Here is a 26,961-nt window from a genome sequence, read left to right as displayed (position 1 = left end):
TAATGAGACCTGCACTGCAGGAAGATGCACACACAAAATCATCTCACCGACTGCTCCTTGCTCTGCCTGTGATGGATTCAGCCAGTCTCACTTACGGTTTCCCCATGCAGGGCTGTTGCCTTTTCATGCAACCATCTCCTGCAGCTGAAGGGCTCTCTTAATTTTTCCACCATCCTTTGAGTCATTTGTGGCCTGGTTGTCAAGATGCCTGGGGAATCAGTCTCCTAAATCTAGCTACGGTGGCCAAAGTGAAACCTTTCTGACCAAGCGGCTGGAGTGCACAATGCACTAGCCTCTCCTTCTGCATTCTCTGGCAAAGTTAAAGAGCAGGAGGAACACAGCTTTGGTCTCCTGTTTGGACCATTCTCAGCCAACCTCCTAACCCGTTACCTGAGCAGTCGTAGAGGGTGGGGGGGTGCGAGATGTCATAATTCTGGCTGGAGACAAACTGCCTTTTTTCCCCACCATTCTCTCTCAGTTGGTGCTGGATTTCACTGCCTGATAGTAGAGACAGAACAAAACTCAGGGGGTCTCTAGAAGGTGGGGGCTTGTCCCTTGTCAGCTGTCCAATCAGCTTTGATTCTGCCCCCTACAGTTACAGACAGGAGACAACCCACAGTGAGGATCTGTGGACCTAGCCCTGAGAGAGAATTGCAAGTCGGCATTAATGATTTAAATGAATACCAGTTATGACACAAGACAAGTAACTGATAAAGGATCATTAAGAGACTGAACTTGATGCGTAATGTGGGATATTATCTGACAATAACACTGATGGGGCCATGTAGTGGGTTTCCGTGCCCACAGGCTACCACTGTTTTAAGAATCCCATTGCTGTGCTTCAAGTCAAGAGCACACCATGTTGGGTTGACACTACAATATTGAACTCGCACATGTCCTCCCCACCTTGAAACTATCTGATTTCATACCTCCTCACTTGGCAGTAAGTTTTTAAAGTGCTTCTTACAAAGTGTGAATCTAGAATGACAACTGACCCTGTAATATATTACCTTCCTTTTCAATCTTCCCCATTGAACAATGACACTTTTCATTTTTGTGTTAATATTTTAAGAAGTTTTGTATTTTTAAGTTTTTATTATATTTATTTTTATTCTAATGAACACCCTTCTGAGCGCTTTGGTGGGGTCCCTATTATTATCATAGTAAATATTTCTCTAGCCCTTTAAGTGTTAACTAATCAATTCAGTTCTCCATTAGGTAGTATTAGGAAACCGTCCTAAGAACAATATACTTCTCCAAAATAAAAATTCTATATCTATCTGTCTCTATATGGCCTGCTAAACCCAGGGTTGAGAGTTCAATCCTTGAGGGGGCCATCTAGGGAACTGGGGTAAAAATCTCTCTGGGGATTGGTCCTGCTTTGAACAGGGGGTTGGACTAGATGACCTCCTGAGGTCCCTTCCAACCCTGATATTCTATGATATATCATCTTGAAATTTATGCCAATGTCATATGCAACTAATTATATTAATAGGGTTTAACCAACCTGCACTGTATGTAATGACAATGTATCTCATTCTCTTAATTTATACATACCCTAAAAACATTGAAATCCTATTTTGGGGGGCAAATGTGTCAATGCACTGTCTGTATCTTGAGTTTAGAAAGATCAGAAATTGTATATCACCTCATATTAAAAAAAACAATTAGAAGACCAAAGTGCAAAGTGAAACACACAGAGTCATAAAATTAAGATTTTCCATGCAACCTTAACTCTCTTCCAGATGCTGGTGCATTATGATGCAGTCTTAAGTGGCACAACCACATACTACTTTTCTCTGCAGGACCCCCTAACTCATTCAGTGTGCAAAATGGATAGTGCTCAGTGCACGAAGCAGCTGCTCAACATATTTTTATCCGCATTGTCAAATGCAAGCTTCATGCTTCACACACCATCTGACTCTTGTATTGTATGAGGCAGGTATCCTGAGGACTGTTACTTCATTTACTATACAAATAAGATTAGGCTCCTTCCTATACAAAACTGTTTCATTCACCATTCAACTTACAGAGTAAAATGAGATTGAGGTCATGTAGGGGGAAAATAATATGATCTTGTAATTTAAAACTATCATACATAATCCATATCACACTTCTACCTCGATATAACGCGGTCCTCGGGAGCCAAAAAAATCTTACTGCATTATAGGTGAAACCGCGTTATATCGAACTTGCTTTGGCCTCAAAGATTTCCATTTTTAATAGTCAGCAAATCATTTTTGTTAGAACTAACACAGTGTACGCAGTAAATAAATCTGTTCTACAATGGTTAAATTGTATCTCCTTTCTTTAATGACAACAATTATTTTATAAACTTCCTTAAAAGATACAGTGTATTAACAACACAGGTACTAAGCACTGCTAAATGCAACCATGTGGGCTAGGTTTCATCATACATCAATTGTTTGGTCTGCGTGTAATGCTTAGGAAAATGCAAAATTCACATAAAATATCAGAAAATGCTTTTAGTTACACATCCTTACAAATTGTTGTAAAAAAGGATTTTGGTATTTTAGCAAACAGGAGCATGGGCCACTTTGTCACTTAATAATCTATGTATAACATACAGTAGTTGGCTAAGTAATATGAACTGTTAACTATTAAATAGTATAAAAACATTTTGGAGATGGAAGTTTTTACTTATAGAAAAGGTTAAAATGAAGCTAAAAAAGGTAAAGTAATTAAGTTTTAGAGACATTGATAAAATGGTAAATTTTGGGGGGTACAAGATGCTTTCTTATTTAAGAACATTTAAAAAAAAAAAACTTGTTATACTTTGTTGCTTTATGCTACTGCGAGCCTTCTTTGCCAGGTCAATTATGGATTTTAACTGCAGTAATTGCAGTCTACCCACATCCTGGCTTTCTAGCCACTTAAGACCAATCTCTAACCCTACAACCGCATCAGCAGCTTTGGGCGGTGGCGCCAAGGATTCTTCATCGCTATCCTCAGGGTTAGACACATTTTCCGAGGCACCAGGTGGTTGAGGGGCAACATTATGAATATCCATATCGGTAAGTCGTTCATAGGTTGGACACATAGCATCCACCTCCATCCACTCTTGAACATCAGCTATCCCACTTTGAACCATAAGTTCCCTGTAGACTTGTTCTGTCTCCATGGACTCTTTTTCCGTAAAACCATAAAACCTTCAAAGTTGTTCTCATCTTCGTCTTCTTCCACATCTTGGCTGTCGTCGCTTTCAGTGACAAAAATACTTTTGAGACCGCGATGCCAACATTTCTCTATCATTCATGGAGTGATTCCTAGCAGGGCTGTCTCGCTTAAGTTAAATACATCCAGAAAATTAATTAATTGATGACAGCCGTTATTTTCTTTACTAAGGCTTTACGATAGTTCATTTTAAATGTGGCTATAATGCCTTGATGGAGGTGCTGTATTTTGGACGTCGTGTTTTTAGGAAGGTGGCTCATCTTTATCTTCCTGTCTTTGCTGGTTAAGGTCTCAACTGCGGGGTGGGCGGGACAGTTGTCAAGTAGGAGCAATGCCTTTGGCTCCAGGTTTTGTCTGCGTAGGTGGCTCCGGACAGCTGGTACAAAATATTTCTTAAACCATTCCTCGAAAATATCCAATGTCATCCAAGCATTTTTTGAATGGCGATAAATGAAAGAAAGCGAATCCATGTTCTTATGGTGGAAAGCCCTAGGTGACCTGGATTTGCCTATGCACAGAGGTTTAAATTTATGTGAATCGGTTTTATTCATGCAGAAAAGTATTGTCACTCTCTCTTATCACCTTAAAACCTTTTGTTCTTTGGTCCTAGAAGAAAGCGTTCTATCCGGCAGCATATGGTAACATAAGCCGGTTTCATCAGCATTATAGATTTGCTCCAGAGCATAGCCACCCTCGATGATGATCTCTTGTAACTTTAGCGGGTATTCGTCACAAGCTCTTATATCTGTGGAGCGCATCACTCCTGAAATTGCGACTTGCCGAATGCCATGACGTTTTAAAAAATGATTAAGCCATCTACTGCTAGCTTTAAATTAGTTACCTTGATGTGCAGAAGTGTTCTCACCTGAGCGTCTAAAATCAAGATCCTTCTTCAACTTCTCTGCTCGTTTCTTTATAATGTCACCGGAAATTGCTGTGTTGTCGGAGTGTTCTTGGGTAAACCACATAAATACTGCTCTAGCTAGTTGGTTATCCTTGGCAGTTTTTAGGCGCTTCCTTTCCAGGCCTTCACTTTCATCCAGTTCAACTAGCATTGATCGTAATTTTTCCTCATCTTTGATCCACCCTCTTAATATTGATTCCCCCACTCCTAGTTCTTTTGAGACCTTCGCTTGGCTCATTCCTGATTTCAGTCTGTCCAAAGCTTCCAATTTTTCTTTGGCTGTCCATGCCTTTCGTTTCCGTGGCTGTGAACTACTTGCCATCACGTCAATGGTATTTTAATACTGTATTAATGCTAACAATTTTTTTAAATTGTTTAGAAAATGTCAGCACAGAGTTACAATGTTTCCAAAATACAACTAATGAGACAACTTAAGCTTAGTTTATACTGCACACAATTTAAAAACTAGATTAAAATAGGCGGGAGAGATGAGAACGCCTAATGCAGGGGTGGGCAAATTTTTTGGCCTGAGGGCCACATCAGGGTTCAAACTTGTATGGACGGCCGGGTAGGGAAGGCTGTGCCTCCCCAAACAGCCTAGCCCCATCCCCTATCCAACCCCCACCTACTTCCCGCCCCCTGACTGACCCCTCAGAACCCCCGCTCCAAAGATCACTTGTCCCTAACCACCCCTCCCAAGACCCCACCCCCTATCTAAGCCCCCCTGCTCCTTGTCCCCTGACTGCCCCCTCCAGAGACCCCCCCGTCCCTAATAACCCCCAAGACTCCCACGCCCTATCCAATAACCTGTTCTCTGTCCCCTGACCACCCCGCCCCCAGAACCTCCAAACCATCCAACCCCCCCCCCCCACTCTCTGTCCCCTGCCTGCCCCTGAGACCCTCTGCCCCTTATCCACCCCTCAGCCCTGGCCTGGCACCCTTAACACGCTGTTCAGAGCAGTGTGTCGGAGCCAGACACGCTGACCCGCTGGAGCGTGCAGCCCCACCCCCCAGAGCGCTGCTTTACCACGTTATATCTGAATTCATGTTATATCAGGTCATGTTATATAGGGGTAGAGGTGTATACAAGTAGGTGTATATGCAAAGAGGAAGGGCTCCCCATTTCATTAATTCCCTCCCCTATCATCCTTTGGAAATTGTATTTACTGTAGCATTAAAAAAAAGGCTAATAATGATACAGCATAATGGCTATCTGCATAAAATAGAACCCAAACAGCATCATTTATAGTCAAGGATCTTGGCCATTCAGAGTTTCAGAGGTAGACTTTCTGAGCAGCTGTGACACTTTCAGCAGTTGCTTCAGCTTTCTGTTCCCAATAGGGCCATTACAAAATGATTAGATAAGGGGTTAAAAAAATATTGTATTTTAACATTGCTCAGTGACGTTTTCCCTGTAGAGACAGTCCGTGTTTCTACCTGTCACAGAAATAGTCTACTCCTAATACAGTAAATAAATGAGCAGCATACTATGACCGCCACATCTCTAGAAACTAACTCATTTTACAGATTCTTGAAAATTTTGTATTTTCTGGATTACATCAGTTTCATAGGACTTTAGAAAAAAATCAGAAAACACTGGACAAATTATAATCAGTTCTTGAAAACAGTTTACCTTTAAGCCTAAGGATAATAAGACATATGGTTGAGAAACTTCACTAATAGTGTTCAGGAACAATGTCTTGGAGAAGAAGCCCATCCCATCTACATGTTAGAGAGAGAATAATGAAATTCCGACCAGGGTACTATCCTCAAGCCCTTCAATTTTTAATATTAGCCTTTGTATTGTGGGTGTCTGAGAATTCTGAAGCACAGATACACATTCTGTTGAAAGGAAGGACCACCGTACTCCATCCTATTACCTCTTCCTGGGTCATGAATCTCCCCACTCTAATACTGAATGGCTGACAAGCTGTTTGCATAATTTATTCATAAATTAATGCACTCTTGCCACAATTCAATCATCTCTTTCTCTTTTCAGAACATTCAAGTTCCACAATATCTCTCCAGTACCTCCCATTTAGCAAGGCTTGAATGTGGACCAAATGGGCACCCATCCACAAGGATGACAGTATAGTTCATGCATTATTTAATTCAATTAATTAAAGCTGTCGGCAGTTTACATAGCAATAAAAAGAATAAAAGCTGAATGGAAAAATATATATGTACAAAAAAAGGCCATTTGAATTTAGAAGGTAAATCCTCTGTCCCAACCCAATTCTCATTCTGGCAAATGCCTACATAGTCTTCCTGACATTTCAAGTAAATGGGGTCTATTTCTTTCTGTTATCATTTCTATGCACTGTTAAAGTACTCCCACAATTCATCCCAGAACAAGTTGAATTTTATTGGTGCATGAAGTTATTTCTGTGTATAGTTTTATATAGATTTAAATTTATAAAATTTCTGGGATCCTTCAAAAAAAAAAATCCAAGATGTTAACCATACTATAAACTATAAAACACTCACACTACACTGAAAGTTGCCATAACAGATCTCACATCTGATATGTTGATTCTTCAAAAATGGTATTGGCTACTGCCTGACAGGATATTGGACTAGATGGACTATGGGTCTGATCAAGTATGGCAACTTCTATGTTTCTAAAGAGGAGATTGTGGCACCCTGTACTCCATGTTCACCACTTTGTATGGTTATGATATATTTTGTACAAAGCATGCCCTGTGAGGTATCATTGAAAACTCATGATCTATTGAACACTGTTGTCCTGTTAACATGTATGTACCATCATCATATACAGTTATCCAGTTTTGCTATAGGTTTGTTACTGAAACAAGTTGTGAGTCTGGAGAACGCCCACAGTCCACCTCCTCAGAAATAACAAAGGCTTTGCATGTCATCGCAAATGTCACGTATACAGAATGTATGAGACAGAAATTTACAATTCACCTGAGAGACCTTTGAATGTCACATACACAAGAGATTACTTTTTCTACACCCCAGCGGGGACAGGGGGACTGGTGTGTTCCTCAACAAGGAAGTATAAAATAAGAGACAATGGCTTCTACCCCCCCGACCCTCCGCCCACTCACAGAGCAAGATCATTTAGAAAACAAAGAAAACCTTTGAACTGGAGTAGCCCTCCCAGGCTGTAAGGAGATCCAGCCTGTGAACTAAGAACAATGAACTGTGAACTACCTGCAGCATCTGATGGATGGAGAAGGAACTGGAGATGGAGTGAGAAAGTTGCTTGCTTCAAGTCTTGGTTAGCTCGGTAAATTTAGGAATTAGATTGCGGTTCTATATTTTATTTCTTTTGTAACCAATTCTGACTTTTATGCTTTTATCACTTATAATCACTTAAAATCTCTTTCTCTAGTTAATAAACTTGTTTTAATATTTTATCTAAACCAGTGTGTTTTGACTGAAGTATCTGGGGGACTCTCGAAAGTAAACAAAGGCTGTGGCATGATCATTTCCATTGATGAAATGACAAACTAATTAATGAGCTTACTCTGATCCAGGAGGCCTTGAGCAATGTAAGATGCACATTTCTGGGGTGCAAGGCTGGGACTGAGGGATATGCGGGTGTTGCCCTGCATTAGTTCATGAGTGGTTGGGAAAGCATTCATGTAACTTTCCTGGGTGTGCCTTGACATGGCAGTGTGAGCAGACCCTGGAGAGGCTGCTTTTCACTAGCACTGGTAAGAGACATCCCGATCCGGAAAATTAAGGGGACACCGCTGTTCAAAAAGTCTATCTTGTACCCTGGGGGATGTCATTGAAGTTACTTACCTGTAAATGGAGGTCCTTTGAGACGTGTGGCCCCTATGGTTATTCTGCTGAGTGTTTATGCATGCGCACCATGCACACAGAGTCGAAAAATTAGAAAGCAGCATCCGTTGGTCTGCGCATATGCCCTGACCAGCCTTGTGCTTCCATCCAAGGCGTTAAAGGTCAGAGTGGACCAACTACATCTCCAGTTCCTTTTCCACCAAGAATCTGACAGATCCAAAGCAGAGGGGACAGAGTGAGAAGCGGAATACAGATAGGGACCATGCATCTCGAAGACCCTCCAGTTACAGGTAAGCAACCTACTCTTCTTCTAGTGATGGTCCCTATTGTATTCCACTGAGTTATGACTTCCTGAGTTATTCCACTAACTTCATGACATGCAGTACCTAAGTCAGAGGAGGGCGAGAGGATGAGGCTAGAAGGGTCTTGCGGAGAACTGCCATGCCAAGGAGGCATCCATCATAGAGTCCTGCTCCAAGGTATAGTGTGTGGAGACAGTACGTACAGAACTCCATGTGGATGCTCAACATATGTCTATGAGATATGCTCCACATATGTCCTAAAGGATGCAATGGTCATAGCTTGAACTCTAGTGCAGTGAGCCCATACCTCTATAGGTGTGAGGTAGACTTGACAGCTGGTAGCAGAGTTTAATACAGCCAGAAATCCATTTGGAGATTCTCTGGGTGGAGATGGCCTATTTTCTACTGCAAGGAACAGTCTAAGGGATTTCCTGAATAGTTTTGTCCTCTGCAGGTAGAAGGCCACAGCTTGTCGGATGTTGAGGGAATGGAATCGACATTCTTCTGCAGATGTGTGCAGTTTTGGGAAAAAAACAGGTGGGTGAATGGATTGCTTAATGTGAAACTGGGAAACTATCTTTGGTAAAAATGTTGGATGTAGAGCCTATCCTTGTGGAATACTGTAAATGGCAGGTCTGCCATCATAGCTCTGAGTTCACTGACTCTTCTCACTGAGGTGAAAGCAACAAGGAAGGCAACTTTCATCAAAAGGAGGAGCATGGAACAAGATGCCAGTGGTTCAAATGGGAGCTTTGTTAATACCCAGTGTACCAGATTCAGGTCCCATTAAGGTGTGATTGTTTGGCGGGGTGGGAAAGTGCAGGAGGAAGCCTTTCCAAAATCTAGAAGTTATATATATAAAGGGAGAGTGATCTTCCACAGAAGTATGGAAAGCACAGATCACTACCAGGTGGACTCTCAAAGTGCTGAAGGTGAGGCCCAATGACTGGAAGGATAGAATATAGTCCAGAATGAGGGGAATTGCTGCTGCTTCTGGTTAAATCCCCTTGTGTTATGTCCAAGATAAAAAAAAGTTTCCACTTAGCCCAGTAACACTGTCTAGTGGAACCCTTCCTACGGTATGTACATGGTGCTAGCGGGGGTGCCTGAACAGAGGTATGTCTGTATGAAGTGCCGCCTAATAGAGCTGCTGGAAGAAAAGATCCGAGGGTTGGAGATGCAGGTAGATACCCTGGTAGAGTTTAGAAGGGGGTTCGAGCAGCTGATGGAGGAAAGGCAAGGAGGGGCTGAAGGGGAATGCTCAGGCATACAGGTGGAAGCAGGGGCTAAGGTCTGTGAGGGGGGAATGTCAGGGGGAGAACAAGGGCAGTGGAAGCATGTGACCGTGAGAAGCAGGCCAAGGAAAAGGAGAGTTAGTGAAGGGGAAATAGAACTCAGGAACAGGTTTGGGTGTTTGGATAACGAGGGGGGGGGGCAGCAGGTGGTAACTGAAGGTGGGAGGGTGAGTAAGAAGAGAAGAGCAGCTAGTCCAATAGAGAGAGGGGAGGAGTTGATGGAGACAGCACCAAATCTGGGCCCGGGAGGATACAGAATGGCACAAGGGGGAGTATAAGGGAAAATAGGAACGGACAAGGGTTGCGACTAGAGAGAACAGGGGATAGATTAGTAGATCGCACTGTCACCAGGCAAAGGCAGGTTTACGTGATTGGGGACTCCTTACTGAGGAGGATAGACAGGCCTGTGACCAGGGCAGACCCAGAGAACAGAAGGGTGTGCTGTCTACCAGGGGCTAAGATACGGGATGTGGACCTGCGGTTGAAAAGGATCCTAAAAGGAGCAGGTAAGAACCCCTTGATCATCCTTCACGTAGGAATGAATGACATGGCTAGGTTCTCATTAGAGAGAATCAAGGGAGATTATGCCAGACTAGGGAAGACGCTCAAGGAAATCGAGGCTCAGATCATCTTCAGTGGGATTCTGCCTGTTCCTAGAGAAGGGCAGCAAAGGGCTGACAGGATTGTGAGGATAAATAGTTGGCTAAGGGAGTGGTGCTATAAGGAGGGCTTTGGGATGTATGGCCACTGGGAGGCTTTCGGTGACAGACAACTGTTCTCACAGGATGGACTTCACCTGAGTAGGGAAGGAAATAGACTTCTGGGAGGGAGGCTGGCTCATCTCATCAAAAGAGCTTTAAACTAGGAATTTGGGGGAGACGGTTGGGAGATGTCCAGTTAATCTCCACGCCAGATTCCAACATTGAAAAGGAGGGTGATGAGATAAGAACAGATATAGCTAGGGGGCAGGGATTGGACATAAGAAGGGGGGGGGGGGATGGACAGTACGGGGTCCATACCAAATTGCATAACTAGTGGGAGAGAGGCTAAACGGCATACATTAAGATGTTTATACACCAATGCGAGAAGCCTAGGTAACAAAATGGAGGAATTGGAGCTCCTGGTCCAAGAAATGAAACCAGATATCGTAGGAATAACCGAAACATGGTGGAACGGTAGTCATGACTGGAGTACAGGTATGGAATGGTATGTGGTGTTTAGGAATGACCGGAACAAAGGTAAAGGTGGGGGAGTAGCATTGTATGTCAATAATGAGGTAAACTGTAAAGAAATAATAACTGATGGAATGGGTAAGACTGAATCTGTCTGGGCAATACTCAAACTGGGTAAAAGAACTACTAGAGCCTCCCCTGGGATAGTGCTTGGGGTGTGCTATAGACCGCCAGGATCTAGCCTGGATACGGACAGAGAACTATTTAATGTTTTTAGGGAAGCAAATACTAATAGGAACTGTGTAATCATGGGAGACTTTAACTTCCCGGATATAGATTGGGGAACAAATGCTAGTAACAATAATAGGGCTCAGATGTTCCTAGACGTGCTAGCTGATGAATTCCTTCATCAAATAGTAGCTGAACCAACGAGGTTTTTAGATTTGGTTTTGGTGAGTAGTGAGGACCTCATTGAGGAAATGGTTGTAGGGGACAACCTTGGCTCGAGTGATCATGAGCTAATTCGGTTTAAACTAAATGGAAGGATTAACAGAATTAAATCGGAGACTAGGGTTTACAATTTCAAAAAGGCTAATTTTAATAAATTAAGGGGACTGGTTAGGGAAGTGGATTGGGCTAATATATTTATGGATCTAAAGGCAGATGGCGCCTGGGATTATTTCAAGTTGAAGTTGCAGGAGCTGTCGGAGGCCTGTATCCCAAGAAAGGGAAAACGGTTAGTAGGCAGGAGATTTAGACCGAGCTGGATGAGCGAGCGTCTCAAAGGGGTGATTAAGAAAAAACAGAAAGCGTACAAAGAGTGGAAGAGGGGAGGATCAGCAAGGAAACCTACCTTATCGAGGTCAGAGCATGTAGAGATGGAGTGAGAAAGGCCAAAAGCCGTGTAAAGTTGGACCTTGCAAGGGGAATTAAAACCAATAGTAAGAGGTTTTATAGCCATATAAATAGGAAGAAAACAAAGAAAGAAGAAGTGGGACCGCTGAAGACTGTAGATGGAGTGGAGATTAAGGATAATCTAGGCATGGCACAATATCTAAGCGAATATTTTGCATCGGCCTTTAATGAGGCTAATGAAGGGCTTAGGAATAGTGGCAGCGTGACAGAGGGGAATAAAGGAGGGGGGATTGACATTACCATATCCGAGGTAGAAGCCAAACTTGAACAGCTTAACGGGACTAAATCGGGCAGACCGGATGATCTTCATCCAAGAATATTGAAGGAACTGGCACGAGAAATTGCAAGCCCGTTAGCGATAATTTTTAATGAATCTGTAAACTCGGGGGTGGTACCGTTGGACTGGAAAATAGCTAATGTGGTTCCTATTTTCAAGAAAGGGAAAAAAAGTGACCCAGGTAACTACAGGCCTGTTAGTTTAACATCTGTAGTATGCAAGGTCTTGGAAAAAATTTGAAGGAGAAAGTAGTTAAGGACCTTGAGGTCAATGGCAATTGGGACAAATTACAACATGGTTTTACGAAAGGCAGATCATGCCAAACCAACCTGATCTCCTCCTTTGAGAAAGTAACAGACTTTTTAGATAAAGGAAATGCGGTGGATCTAATATACCTCGATTTCAGTAAAGCGTTTGATATGGTACCGCACAAGGAATTATTGGTTAAATTGGAAAAGATGGGGATTGATATGAAAATCCAGAGGTGGATAAAGAACTGGTTAAAGGGGAGACTGCAGCGGGTCATACTGAAAGGTGAACTGTCAGGTTGGAGGGAGGTCACCAGTGGAGTTCCTCAAGGTTCGGTTTTGGGTCCCATTTTATTTAATCTATTTATTACTGACCTCGGAACCAAATGTAGGAGTGGGCTGATAAAGTTTGCGGATGACACAAAGTTGGGAGGTATTGCCAATTCGGAGACGGATCAGGATATTCTGCAGGCAGACTTGGATGACCTCGTAAATTGGAGTAATAGTAATAGGATGAAATTTAATAGTGAAAAGTGTAAGGTGATGCATTTAGGGATGACTAACAAGAATTTTAGTTATAAGCTGGGGACGCATCGGTTGGAAGTAACAGAGGAGGAGAAGGACCTCGGAGTCCTGGTTGACCGCAGGATGACTATGAGTCGGCAACGTGACGTGGCCGTGAAAAAAGCTAATGCGGTCTTGGGATGCATTAGGCGAGGTATATCTAGTAGGGATAAGGAGGTGCTTCTTCTGTTATACAAGGCACTGGTGAGACCTCATTTGGAGTACTGTGTGCAGTTCTGGTCTCCCATGTTTAAAAAGGATGAACTCAAACTGGAACGGGTACAGAGAAGGGCCACTAGGATGATCCGAGGAATGGAAAACCTGTCGTATGAAAGGAGACTCGAGGAGCTCGGTTTGTTTACCCTAACCAAAAGAAGGCTATGGGGGGATACGATTGCTCTCTTTAAATATATCAGAGGGATTAAATACCAGGAAGGGAGAGGAATTATTTCAGCTCAGTACTAATGTGGACACGAGAACGAATGGATATAAACTGGCCATGGGGAAGTTTAGGCTTGAAATTAGACGAAGGTTTCTAACCATCAGAGGGGTGAAATTTTGGAACAGCCTTCCGAGGGAAATAGTGGGGCGAAGGACCTCTCTGGCTTTAAGATTAAGCTAGATAAGTTTATGGAGGGAATGGTTTGATGGGATAACGTGACTTTAGTCAATTAGTCAATAACGTGTCATCGCTGGTAAATAGTATCAATGGTCAATGAGGGTCTGGCTGGAGAATCTTGCCTGCATGCTCGGGGTTCTACTGATCGCCATATTTGGGGTCGGGAAGGAATTTTCCTCCAGGGTAGATTGGCAGAGGCCCTGGAGGTTTTTTGCCTTCCTCCGCAGCATGGGGCAGGGGTCACTAGCTGGCGGATTCCCTGCGACTTGAAGTCTTTAAATCATGATCTGGGGACTTCAACAGCTGAGTTAAGGGAAAGTGGGTGGGTCAGCTTTTGTGGCCTGCATCATGCGGGAGGTCAGACTAGATGATCATAATGGTCCCTTCTGACCTTAAAGTCTATGAGTCTATGAGTCAGAGAGAATGTCTTGCACAGCTGAGGAGCATATCTGTTCTAGAGCAGATGTCCATCCATATATCACACCTTGAGGTGGAGTTTATGTGGATTGGGATGCTTGATCCTGCCATTATACTGTGTCAGAAGACTGAGTAAGCTCAGGATGGAAATCAGTGGGCAGAAGTATATGCATAGGAGATTGGAGAACCAGAATTATCTGGGCCAGAAGGGGTGAACAGAATGACCTGTCTTATCAGATCTTGTGCAGCACTTGAGGCAGGAGTGGTAGTGGGGGAAAGACATAGCTGAGTTGGTCTGCCCAGAAGAGAAAAGCATCACCCGGAGAGTGTAGGCGAGGGCTCCCTGGAACAGTATGTGGCCACTTGCTGTTCGCCTGAGAGGCAAATAGGTCCCTAATTGGGGTTCCCAATCACATGAAGCTGTCGTGTAGCACTGTAACATGAAGTTCCCACTCATGGTCTATTGCAAAGTGTGTGCTGAGCGAGACCATGATTACATTGTGTCCCCACAGAAGATAGCTGCGGAGAGGATGATCTGATGGCTGATAAACCAGTTCCAGAGATTGACTGCCTCTGCACAGAGTGGCAGATCTCGTTCCCCCTTGTTTGTTGACACAGACTACAGTGTTAGTGTTGTCTGACATGATCAAAACATGATGGGAGCCAAAGAACAGAAGAAAGGACTCATGTCTTTCTTGCTGCTTGACATTCTAGCATATTGATATGCACCCTGGATTACCAAAGCATCCACTTCCTTGTGTTGTGTGGTCATCCATAAGGGTTCCCCACCTAACATGGATGCGTCTATTATACCTATTTTGTCCGGGAACGAGGAAAGAAAGAGGACTTCCACACGTACGTGATATGGGTCTGCCACTATAGGAGTATTGTACCTTGGCTGGGACTGTCAGCATGTTGTTCATAGGGTGACAGTTTGAAAAGTATATGGAATGAAGCCATGTCTGAAGGCTGCGGAGGTGAAGTCTCGGGAAGTGGGTCACCTAAGTGCACGAAGCCACTTGGCCCAGAAGAGACAAGCAAGTCCTGGCTGGTACACAGAGGTTGTTCATGATACAAGCTATAATGATGTTTATCTCTGAAACCTGTCTATGGGTAGGTATGCCCATGATAGACTTTGTAGTAGCCCTGATGAATTCCCGTGATTGCATGTGTTTGAGGATCGACTTCTCGATGTTGAAGCTGACTCCCAGTGAAGAAAGGAGGCTAAGAAAGAGAGAGATTGACACGTGAGCTTCCTGATAGGACCTGGCAGTTAGGAGCCAGTCATCAGGGGCAGGAAAACAAGGAGAGCCTAACATCTGATGCAAGCTGCTAAAACTGAAATACTTCGGTGAAGACTCTGGGAGTGGTAGTTATCCTGAAGGAAAGTACCCTGTATTGGAAAACGTTGGCGCCCACCATAAACCTGAGAAAACATCTGTCGGTGGGATGAATATCAACATGGAAGTAAGCATTCTTCATATCGAGAGCCATGAAACACATACCTTTTTCTAAGGCTGGAATTATCTCTGTCAGCATGACCATGTGAAACCTGAATTTGCAGATTAAGCAACTGAGGTGGCAGAGATCGAGAATTGGTCTCCAACCTCCCTTTTACTTGGGTCTGAGGAAGTAAGTTGAGTAGAACTCTGTTCCTTGATATTCTAGAGGAATGCATTCTATTGCTCCTCATTGTAATAAAATGTTCATCTTTCATGACAGTATTCTTGTCTAGAGTGGTCCCTGAAGGGGGACGGGGAGTGATTTTTTTTTTGAGGCTGTAGCATTACAAACTCAATGGTATAGCCATGACATGACATTCAGCACGCATTTCTCCTTTGTTTTTGCACTCCAAGCATGCAAAAAGAATGCTAAACGAACCCCAAGGGAGTGGGAAAGTCATAAGGTGTTAGCTCAGTGGTTGGTGGCTCTTGAACTGCACCAAAAACACCTCTTGGCTTGTAGTTGGGTTTGAGACATGAAAGCCTGTGAGGGGAGGCTCAGGAAGCGAGACCTCTGCACCTTTTGCTGTTTGCAAGGGAGTTTGTAAAGTTTCTGTTGGTAAAATTAGGGAGACCTGTACCACTGGATGGACAACAGGTGGTGGAACTTTCATTTCGGGCAGGAATATAGATGCCCAATGAACCAAGGGTAGCTCTGCAGTTTTTCAGTGTATGTAACAATTCATCTGTCTTCTGGTTGAAGAGATGGGATTCATCAAAGGGGAGGTACTTGATGGTGTTCTAATCCTCCCTAGGAAAACTAAAAGCATGAAGCCAGGACCACACCACAATAGTTGTAGCCATGGTTCTGGAAGAGGTAATCAGCTGCATCTACTGCAGACTGGAGGGTAGTTCTGGCTATGAGTTTCCCTTCTTTGACATGGGCCTAGAGGCAGACATGATCCCATTGTGACAGTGTAATTCAGGAAATTGTATTTAGCCAATAATGTTAATGGTTCATCCCCTAGAACTGCTGGATCCCATTATTCATGGGTCTTCTTGTGCCTGTGGGACTTGGAATGTGCTCCATCCCCTTGGGTCATGCTGGTGAAGGGAACATTCATTTTCCCGGACTTTGCGGAAGACTAAGTATCATGCTTATGAGAGTGTTTCCTAATCTCCTGACTAGGCCCCACCATGGGGTCAGTGGGAGTGGTTCTGCCCACACCAGAATCAGATGCAGCAGGGGGAGGCACACTCCTCACTGAATCAGTCCGATGTACATGGAGGGTTCCAAGCCTGGGTCTGAATGCAGTCTCATGGCCATCTCCATAAGAAACTTCCAGAGACGAAGCGTCTGGCCTTCTCAGGCATGGCTGTGGAAGGACTGGGAAATACTGCACCTGGCCGCGATGTGAGCTTCTCCCAGGCAGTAGAGGCAGCATTGGTGCAGGGGCAGGAGGAGCAGAGTTTGAGGCCCGAAGTTCTGGGTATAGTCCAGTACCGACAGGAGGGCCGGGAAAGGGGACAAAAATCCCTGAAGTCTACTCAAAAGAGACATTAAAACTACTAACTACTAAAACTAGGAAAGAAATAAAACTAGTGAAGCTACAGTTAAAACTGCAAAAACTATTTACAACTATGCTTTTTAGAACTGCGTCAGACGAGGACACAGAAGGATCCGACCTGGAGATGCGGTCAGTCTGCCCCGTGCTTTATCACCTCGGACAGAAGCACAAGGAGAGTCAGGGTGCATGAGCGGGCCAGTATACGTTATTTTCAAATTCTCTGCAAAAACCCTCAGTGGAATACAATACAAACCACCACTCAAAGAAGAGCAATGCTTTTTATAGTAAGTCAGTTTTAGGAGCTCTTTTGTCCATTTTCTGTTACTAAAAATAGCTTTTGTGTTTTTTAAATGAACTTTTGCAGGCTCTTAATCATCAAGTATAATATGTGCAGTTCTCAGTCTGAAGGAGTTGCTGACTTTTGGAGCATGCCATAACTGTTTGCATAGATTGCTACAGAGGGTGGGGTGAAATCTGCAATGCAGGAGGAAAATTGTGTATTGTTGGGCGAGTCAATTTTTCTGGATGTTGGAGAGGATAAACTGCTACTTAATTCTGTTTTATTCTTGTTAGTAAATGGGAAGGGAGTCTAAAACACTTGTCTGTTATTGCAGAAATCCAAAGAAAGAATGTTTATCTTAAAAAAAAAATATTTGGAAGTTGGATAGTCCAACACTGTTTTTTTAGTACAATTAACAATTATGATCTGCAGCATCCAAAGTTAACGTGTTAAATGCCAAAATAAAGCGGTCATTACTGTGTCAAATAATTTGCATTGTCTATTCTTTTAAAAATCATGCTAAATACGTAATAATGAAGTATTGTATTTAGCCTCAACATATGCTGCAATTTTTTTCAGACAATGTCTCAGAGTAGAACAAAGGATAACATCTATTAAGGAAGCCATTCTTATTAAATACCACTTAAACGTAAACATTAAGATATCAGTTAGCTTTAGATTTACAGCTTCATTTGACATCGTTAATCTGAGATATATCTCTTGAAAAATGATTGGCAATTCAAATTCAGTTGAGCTGAGAAAAATGTAGTATTTCACACAGCACTTTCTTAGACATTTCAGATATATTAAATGAGAATTAGTTCCTCTATAGATAATACCCAGCAGGAACAGATGTACCATGCACTACAATGCGTGCAGCATGTCAATGCTGTAACTACAAAGGTATTTTGACCAAGAGTAAATGGCAACCAATTAAGTAGATTAATAGATAAATCTAAAAAATTTGTTAGGTTTGGGTAATTGGTTTGTAAAATGAAATCCAATTTTACAGTTAAGCCCTAAATCAATCCTTGCAGTATTTACACAATTTAGTTTAGACACTAAATTTGTTTATCTGAATACAAGATGGATTATAGCTCATCTGTCTATCATGGTTCTGGACTGGAGTGCAAAGCCACAGTATCTAGTTTCCTACTTTAACAGAAAATTAGATACAGAGTCCATGAACAGGTCACAGAGGTAAATAACTTATCTGTCACTGAAACATTCAAAGTTTTCATAAACACAGTAGGCCAGATCCTATCTCTGCTAAGTCAATGGGAGTTTTTCCACTGAATTTAATAGAGTCAGGATTTCATCCAATGTTTTCAAAACAATATTCGGAAAATACAACAAAATAAGCTACTTCCAAATAGTTTCTGTACAGACAACTGACATAGAGACATTAGTCCAAGTAATTATAACAGTATAAAATGAAAGGGATAATTAAATATATTAGTATCTTTGAGTTAACTAGTTTCTTTTGACCTGCTAGCGATAACTCAACATTTCTTATACATAAAAACATAAAAACTGAAGAAAATTGCAGAATTACAGAATATATTTGAAGTGTTTAAATTATACTAAAAGAGAAAAGTTCATAATATTTTCAAGTATAGTAGAAGATTTAACTTACAAAGTATGGTAAAGCAACACGTATTTCAAGTGTGTTTCCTGTATCTGAGTATCTGGCCTAAGATAATTTCTTTGATTATGATTAGAGCAAATATGATCCATCTGTTGCACAAAACCTTTGGCACTTCAGTACTTCCTGTTCCTGAAATCTTCCCAACCTAGCATGAAAGGGATTTTTAGTGTATGTTTTTCATGTCAAGAGTTTTGCCCCAGAAAAAAATTCACCGCTTAAGCACTAGTTATGCCATTCATTAGTTTGTACAGCTTCATTTATTACTTATTATTTACTGCTTTATTACTGTCATGTTGTATTATAGCATTGTTAAGCAGTAACACACAAAAGCCCACATGGAAATGCTGCTTAAAGACATGTCTTGAGTTCAGGGTGATATATGAGGAAACGATGTCTTCTAACCATCTGTCATTATGCAACATACTTAAATGACCATAAGTAATTTACTGAAGAACTTAAAAAGAGCCATATTGGGTCAGACTAAAGGTCCATCTAGCCCAGTATCCTGTCTTCCGACAGTGGCCAATACCAGGTGCTCCAGAGGGAATGAACAGAACAGGTAATAATCAAGTGATTCATCCCTTGTCACCCATTCCCAGCTTCTGGCAAAGAGAACTATATTCAATAATTATATTCTAGAATTTGAAACAAAATAACACTGATCTATGTACAGTAAATTTGTGGTTTCAGTTCCTAGTGGGGAACAATCCATATCACACAAAGCATCAGTATCATTGGCATTTTTACTAGTAATCAATGATTAAGTAAGTTAGTGAGTCTAGACCAGGGGTCTCAAACTCAAATGACCAAGAGGGCCACATGAGGACTAGTACATTGGCCCGAGGGCCGCATTACTGACACCTCCCACCCCTGCCGCCCTCGGCCCCGCCACTCCACCCCTTCCATGAGGCCCCGCCCCTGCCCCGCCTCTTCCCTGCCCCCATTCCAACCCCTTCCCCGAAATCCCCACCCCAACTCTGCCCCCTCCCTGCCCCCAGGGGGTGCAGGAGAGGTGTGGGGTGTGGTGGGGGCTCAGGGCAGGGAGTTGGGCTGTGGGGTGCAGGAGGGGTGAGGGGTACAGCAAGGGGTCAGGGTGCAGGGTGCGGCGGGGGCTCAGGGCAGAGGGTTGGGGTGCAAGAGGAGTGCGGGGTGCGGCAGGGGGCTCAGGGCAGGGGGTCGGGGTGCAGGGTGCGGCAGGGGGCTCAGGGCAGGGGTCAGGGTACGGCAGGGGGTTGGGGGACAGGAGGGGTGTGGTATGGGGCTCAGGGTAGTGGGTTGGGATGCAGGAGTGGTGCGGGGTGAGGCAGGGGGTCGGGGTGCAGGGTATGGCCGGGGGTCGGGGTGCAGGGTGTGGCAGGGGGCTCAGGGCAGGGGGTTTGGCTGCAGGAGGGCTTCGGGGGGGTCAGGATCTGGCCCAGCAGGGAGCAGGGCAGGCTCCCTCCCTACCTGGCTGTCTGCCCTGCCCCTGCCCCGCTCCAGGAAGAGGCTGGAACATGGGGAAGGGGGGGCAGAGGGGCTGTGTGTTGCTTCAGGCACCGTCGCCAGCAGCTTCCATTGGCCGCGGTTCCCCGTTCCCAGCCAATTGGAGCTGCTGGGGGCACTGCCTGAAGCAACAGACACACACAGCCCCTCCACCCCTCCTTCCCCATGTTCCAGCCTCTTCCCGGAGCTGCGCAGGCAGGGCAGGGCAGGCAGGCACGGAGCCTGCCCTGCTCCCGGTGCACGTCCGGCAGGAGCCGCTCTGGTAAACACTAGGGGAGGGCAGGGGGGCTGTGAGAGGCTCACGGGCCGCAGAAAATCACCCCGCGGGCCGCATGCAGCCCATGGGCCGCGTGTTTGAGACCCCTGGTCTAGACTATCAATTGAACCTCCAAAACCTGGTTGAAGCACTTTGGTGGGACAATGTGGAAAATGTACCATACTGCATCTATTCTCTATATTACATACAAAAAAAATCCACCTGTAGGGGAAAAATAGTATGCAATCATGTAAATAAAGAATGTATCTCAATACATGTGCACAAGGGGACTGAATTAAGGTTGCCTGGCCAACTGTAAATCTGGCATTCTCCAACATTTGTGTGTTTGATTTTGAAACCTAAATACTGTTCTTTTAACATAGATTTTTGTATGGAATTTCCAAAGAAAAGGCACTTCCCTCGCCGAACATCAATCCCATTGCTGAATTTCAAAGGCCTGTGGCAAACAACGGAAATGTTAAAGCTTCTCAAAAAGGTCAAAAGAACCTTTTAATGGAAAGTATGAGGCAACCTAAATATCACTACTAAGTCTCTATAATTAATTCTCTTTTTAAAGCAACTCTATATACTAAAACTAAATGATAAATTATTTCCAGTGTCCAATCCGAAATGTTCTACCGCTGAGAGTAGTAATATTAAGATTTAAGTTAAAGCAGTTTATGGATTCATTATTTTAGCATTATCGGAAAAGACAGACTATGTTCTGCATTACTGAATTTCCTCTAACTAATTTTCTACAGTATTCCTTGTGGTCACGGAAGACAGATGAACTTTCATATAAATGTGTATGGCTTCAACTATTTCCTCTCCTCTGATAAGGGTGTTGAGTCATGAATAATTTGGGTGAAAGGATAGCAAATTGATACTGATGACAAAATTAGAAATGAGACAAAAATGCCCTGTTGGATAAGAGGTGCCCTTTAACTAGACTTTTCCTTTTTTGAAATAATTCATTTCAAGGTCTTAGTGACAGATAAAATACTTTATTCACATCTGTTAGAAAACAGTGTTTATGAAACCTTTGATATGGAGAGTTCCTAGTGACCATTGGCACTGAATGTTAACAGATCTGCACACCCCAAAATCTTTTTTAGTGATTGGATGACAGTTAAAGCAAAATGATATTATAATATTCACAGTTAAAGGAATCTAAATATTAAATAAATTACTTATTAATATTAAACCAAAGCCTGTTATCCTTACAGTTTAAATTCCTGAGTTACCTGTACCTCTGACCCTCTTGTGGCTTCCTCGAAGCCACCCAAGTTAGGGGGCAGCTGAAGGCCTGACACCTTTCTCAGGATAGAATCCCGTGATTCTCTCACTTCAGACCACAGTCTCAGGCTGCAGACTCCTGCAATTCATTGTGTTCGCCTCAGCAGATGTGACCTCATTTCAGCTCTGTTGAACTCAGTTCATTATTCTCTCTAGGGTAATGGCAGGGTTAACCAGTGACCGGGCAGCTTTCATAAAACAAAGTACTATTTATTCAAAACAAAAAATATTAGAGTAAATGTATCTTAAAAAGAATAAACAGCTTATACACAGGCTAGCTTACAAGGTGGTCACTAGTAGGTTCTAAAATACTTCAGATCCTCCCTCAAGGTCTAGTTCTGCTGCACTGAGTTTTATGCATGTCAGTTTTCGGATTGTGACCATGACCCTCTCTCCAGATCAAGGCTGTTATTTTCAAGTCCTTTGTCTGCCAAAGCCTTTGAACTAAGTGTCAACCCATCTGTGTGCTCTTTTCCCAAGGGGGCAAAACTTAAACAATGCAGGTAACAAGTCTTTTTGAAGTATTGGGGATTAGTTCCTGCAGGAAGCATCTGTTATCTGACCCATTAGGCAGCTACAATCACTAGCAAGCCCGCAAAGATACATATAACAAACTTAATACAATAGTCTTTGCATATTTATTCCATGACTCCATAGCATCTATCAGACTTGCCTATATCCTACTCATCCACAACTCCTACTTACTTCAGTGAGTGTGTTGCCCACACATCAACTCATAAAAAAAAAAAAGAGTGAAGACAGCTTAAAGATTTGGTCCAATAATACTTAAAGGAACAAATTAATCCCTGATCTATTCCATTCACTTCATTGGCATTATAGCATGGATAAAGTTGGCCCAGCGGGTAAAAGTGTTGATCTTAATATGATCCTATTTGGATTATTCCTAATCAAGCGATACTTTTGGCTTTGCTCCTAGTTAATGCTCTGTTGGAGCTCTTGACATAGAACATTATATGTGATCAATGACATCATGATAGTCATGAGAGAAGTGCAACTGACATTCGACAAGACAGAGAAATTGATTCTACCCAAATATTGTCAACTACACAAAGAACAGGAAAAAAAATTACTAAGATTTGTCTATAATCTTAGTTATTTGAAGCAATTTTTGGATGGAAAGATATAATTTTCATGTTCATTGCATCTTTTAAAGAAAGTAGCACCCTATAGAGATATACTGTTAAGAAGATATCTTTATGTGAAGTATTAAATGATACAAGACTATGGGTAGGGGTGCTGGAACAAGTTTTATAGTGGATGGTGCTTAGACCCCACTGAACCAAACTGTAAACCCAATAGGCAATGGAAACCACTTCAAGCCAGGAGTGTGGCAGCACCCCAAGTTCCAGCACCTATGATTATGGGCCAGATTTTTTAAAGTATTAGGCACCTAAAATATCAGCTAGTTGCCTAGTGCAGTGGTTCTCAACCAGGGGTACACGTAACCAGGGGGGTACACAGAAGTCTTCCAGTGGGTACATCAACTCATATAGATATATTTGCTTAGTTTTACAACAGGCTACATAAAAAACCCTAGTAAAGTCAGAACAAATTAAAATTTCATACCGCTCGATATACTATACACTAAATGTAAGTACAATATTTATATTGCAATTGATTTATTTTAGAATTATATGGTAAAAATGAGAAAGTAAGTAATTTTTCAGTAATAGTATGCTGTGACACTTTTGTATTTTTAGCTCTAATTTTGTAAGCAAGTAGTTTTTAAGTAAGGTGAAACTTGGGGTATGCAAGACAAAGCAGATTCCTGAACAGGGTACAGCAGTCTAGAAATGTTGAAAGCCACTGGCCTAGTAGGATTTTCAAACACCTACACACCTAACTCCCATTGATTTCATGGAAGTTAGACACCTAGGTACCTTTGAAAATCCCACTAAGTTCCTATCTGCTGCTTTAGGAGCCTAATTACCTTTAGAAATCTGGCCCTATGACATTGGTCCTCTATTCTTGGTTATAAGGCAACAACATGATTGATATACTTGAAATAATACCAACTATTACATTTTAAACTAATATATAAAAGAATACAAGAAATTGACCAAGAAAACATATTCAAAGCAATCATGATGCACATCTTCATAGTTGCTTGTATGCAAGGTTTTCATAAAGCATGTTTTCCAATCTTCTTGTCTTCCTTTTTGTAGATCATAAAAAGGAAGAAACTGTTTTATCTAAAAATAGATTCCCTTAACAGATGTTTCAATATCATTTTAGAAGTACTCAAAAAAAAAACCACTTATGACAATCCTTGTGTATTCAATATTTGCAAAAATAGAGCTACTTGTTTCAGAACAGAATTCTATTTAATGCAAAAGAATAATGAAGATGCCATTGCTTATGGCAAGATTTTGATAGGGATGTTATATCCTAGCTAATGCTGAACAAACAAACCTGATTTACTTTATTGTAAAATTTAGATGTATCTCTTACCCATTCGTAACACACAATCCAGCAGCCCCGGGCAATTCCCAGCATTACATTCAAGGTGCGACGAGGACTCCCTGTAACCACGTGAGTAGTCGTTTCACATACATCATCCGAAAACAAAAAGCCTCCGAGTTTATTCACCACCTGAATTATTGCACACTGCTTCCTGCCAAAACACAGAAGGGGGAGGTGGGGAATCCACAATCAGTAGAACTCAATATTAAATGTTTACTTTATATACAGTAACTATTAGGGTATATGCATAAATGTAAAAATTCAGTCAAAACTTTTACTTAACAGATTTTACAGGGAAATTCCAGTTGTTAAGCACCCCCGAACATCAGGCCACATTTAGCCAGGGTGGATAAAAATCTTTTTTTTTTTTTTTTAATTAAAAAAAAAAAAAAAAGGATTTTTTTTTATTTAAATCGGATTTTTTTGATAAAATGCTTTTTGAGGGAAAAAACTATCTAAAGATAGTTTTAATTAAGATACATTATAGTTCAAAGATCTCTCATAATGGGATAGGGATTATAAATTCTAATTCTATAGTATGAGAATATATTCATGTAATGTTTAAGAAAAGTTTTGTAAATGAATTCCAATAGTTCATGGATTAGGGACCCAATTCTATGGGGTTCCAGAGGCTTCTGTATAGATTATTTAGGTTAATCTTTCTATCTACCCAATGGGACTCAGTGCTAAGTCTAAAAGATACCATCAGAGATACCTAGTTTTACAGTTCTCAAACTGTGGATTTGTCTCTCCAGAGGTAACATGCTTGTTAACAGCAAAAATGTTCTTAAATAAATAAATAAATGATATATAGAGGTGAGAAATAACAGACCTCAACTCTATTGTCCCTCTGCCAATTTGTGTACACAGAGTCAACCCCTTACCTCTCCCTAAAAGTGCAAAGTTTTAAAAAGTTCAATAAATAGAAGATTGGTGGGGGCGGAATAGATCGGGACAAGAAGTCTGGACATAAATGTGAGAAGTGAGGGACATATGCTTGTTTTGTTAAAATATTATATGTTTGCTGTTGAAGAAAAAAATCCAGAATACTTAACATTTTTGTTTTAGTTAAATAAAACAATTTAAATGTCTATCTGGTGATGTTCTCCTCCTAATACAGCATGGCAAGAAAATATTAATGATTAACCTGTTGAATTGGAGCTAGTTCACCTCCCAATGACTTCATAAATATCTGCTTCAATTACCTTTGGTAAATGAAATAACCAAATAATCATTCATTTTCTGATATAGCTGTAAAACTAATCTGAAATGTTTTCAAAATAAAACAGTTTAAAAATGTATAGTGTCTACCTTCTAAAAGTGAAGAATATGTATTAAGGTTATAACAACCAACAAGAATGTACTTTTATGTAGAAACCCATGATTAAATCAAGTCTTCCTGACTAGTGATTTAAATCATGATTTAAATTAATTTGATTTACATCAAATCCACCCTGCACTTAGCCTAAATATTAAACTAGGTGTCCCAAACTCAAATGCCTAATTTTAAAGTTTTGTCCCTACTGACTAGACACCTCAATACCATCATAAAAATTACTGTATGTTGATTCAATCACCAGAGCATGATGCTCACTAGTCCTACAAGTTATTGCCACCAGATACAATTTCCATGTAAAATACTGAATGTCGACCTGTAACTAGAGTTCTATATATATTACCTATGAATGTGAACATTGAAGTACATAAATACATCATCATGTGACCACTGAGATTTTGGTATCCCTGGACGAAAGATGATGTATGAGAACAATTTACTGCTGCAGTACTGTAACCAAAAGCTTGAGTCCAATGTCTTTTCTGTCCACACACCTGACTTCTGGGAACTTGAGAGGAAGCTCAGAAACACCTCTACTCAAGATCAAGTAATTAAGAAACAGCCTGGAGCAGATTCACCCATCTAGTCCAATGCTGATCCTCTCAGGAAAAATAGGCTGAGTTCATCTGTCAATCAATGCCATCTTGTAAGCATGTTCAGGACATCTCCTATAGCCTGTGGGGCACTTTTTCATTCCATCTACATTTCTCTCTACAGAAAGTAACTCAATAAAAAAGCTCCTAAAATAAACTGGCTAAAACAAAGAGTGCACAGAACTCCAAGAAGATCCTAAAAGGATTCTTCATAGAGACAGCAACAGCTTTTAAAATGAGATTTAAAGAAAACAAATAGCTTAGCAAATTGACCTCCCATTGAAAGAGATGCCAAGTGCAGAGCTCTTTTTAACTTTTTTAACTGCCTGAATATAGACATAGGAGTCTAACTTTAGACCCTCATTTGTGATCATCTTAGCCTTACCTATTTGTCACTGGATATATTTATGCTTCCTTTATCCTGCAGAGTGTTTTAGTTAGACAGAGATTGTGTGTGATGGTCATGGCAACTTTGAACTCACAGGGATGCGGACCCTACCTGGACTATATGCTCAGGGGATATGTTTTACACACTCCTCCCAAAGTTTATCTTGGCTTTTTTTGGGGGGGGGTCTACATGAGATATGCTCTGGAATGAGAGGAAAGGTCCTACAATATGAATCTGAACTGAAATAGCTCTAATATCTAGTTTACAATAGAAACTAGCCAATTCACATTTCAATAAACTACAAACCTACTGATACAGATTTACGGGTTTGCAATTCCGTGAAGTACAATATGGCTAGGTATTGCTGTGGGCCAGTGGGTGATGCTATGCTCTTATATGAGGAAAACAATGTCAAGACACCCACTCATCTCACACCTCTATATTTACTTAAATTCCACTGACCCATTTCTATAGCCCTAGCTCCTACTCAGGCAGAACAGGCTCTT

General features: G+C 41.8%; 1 protein-coding gene across 7 annotated transcripts in view; it reads right to left on the bottom strand.

Moving 5' to 3' along the window:
- The window catches only part of MCPH1 (microcephalin 1), a 233,323-nt gene that overhangs the window by 140,664 nt on the left and 65,698 nt on the right, over positions 1–26,961 (bottom strand). For all 7 annotated transcript variants that reach the window (XM_042848790.2, XM_065587780.1, XM_042848794.2 and 4 more), the window contains one exon: positions 24,127–24,289. In XM_042848790.2, coding sequence (XP_042704724.2) covers positions 24,127–24,289 — 163 coding nt within the window. The remainder of the gene's footprint in view (positions 1–24,126; positions 24,290–26,961) is intronic.

The sequence above is a fragment of the Chrysemys picta genome, chromosome 3 (assembly GCF_011386835.1).
Source record: "Chrysemys picta bellii isolate R12L10 chromosome 3, ASM1138683v2, whole genome shotgun sequence".
In the NCBI taxonomy this organism is placed as follows: Eukaryota; Metazoa; Chordata; order Testudines; family Emydidae; genus Chrysemys; species Chrysemys picta.
Note: the sequence above shows the minus strand (reverse complement) of the source record. Positions and strands in the feature narration are given on the sequence as shown.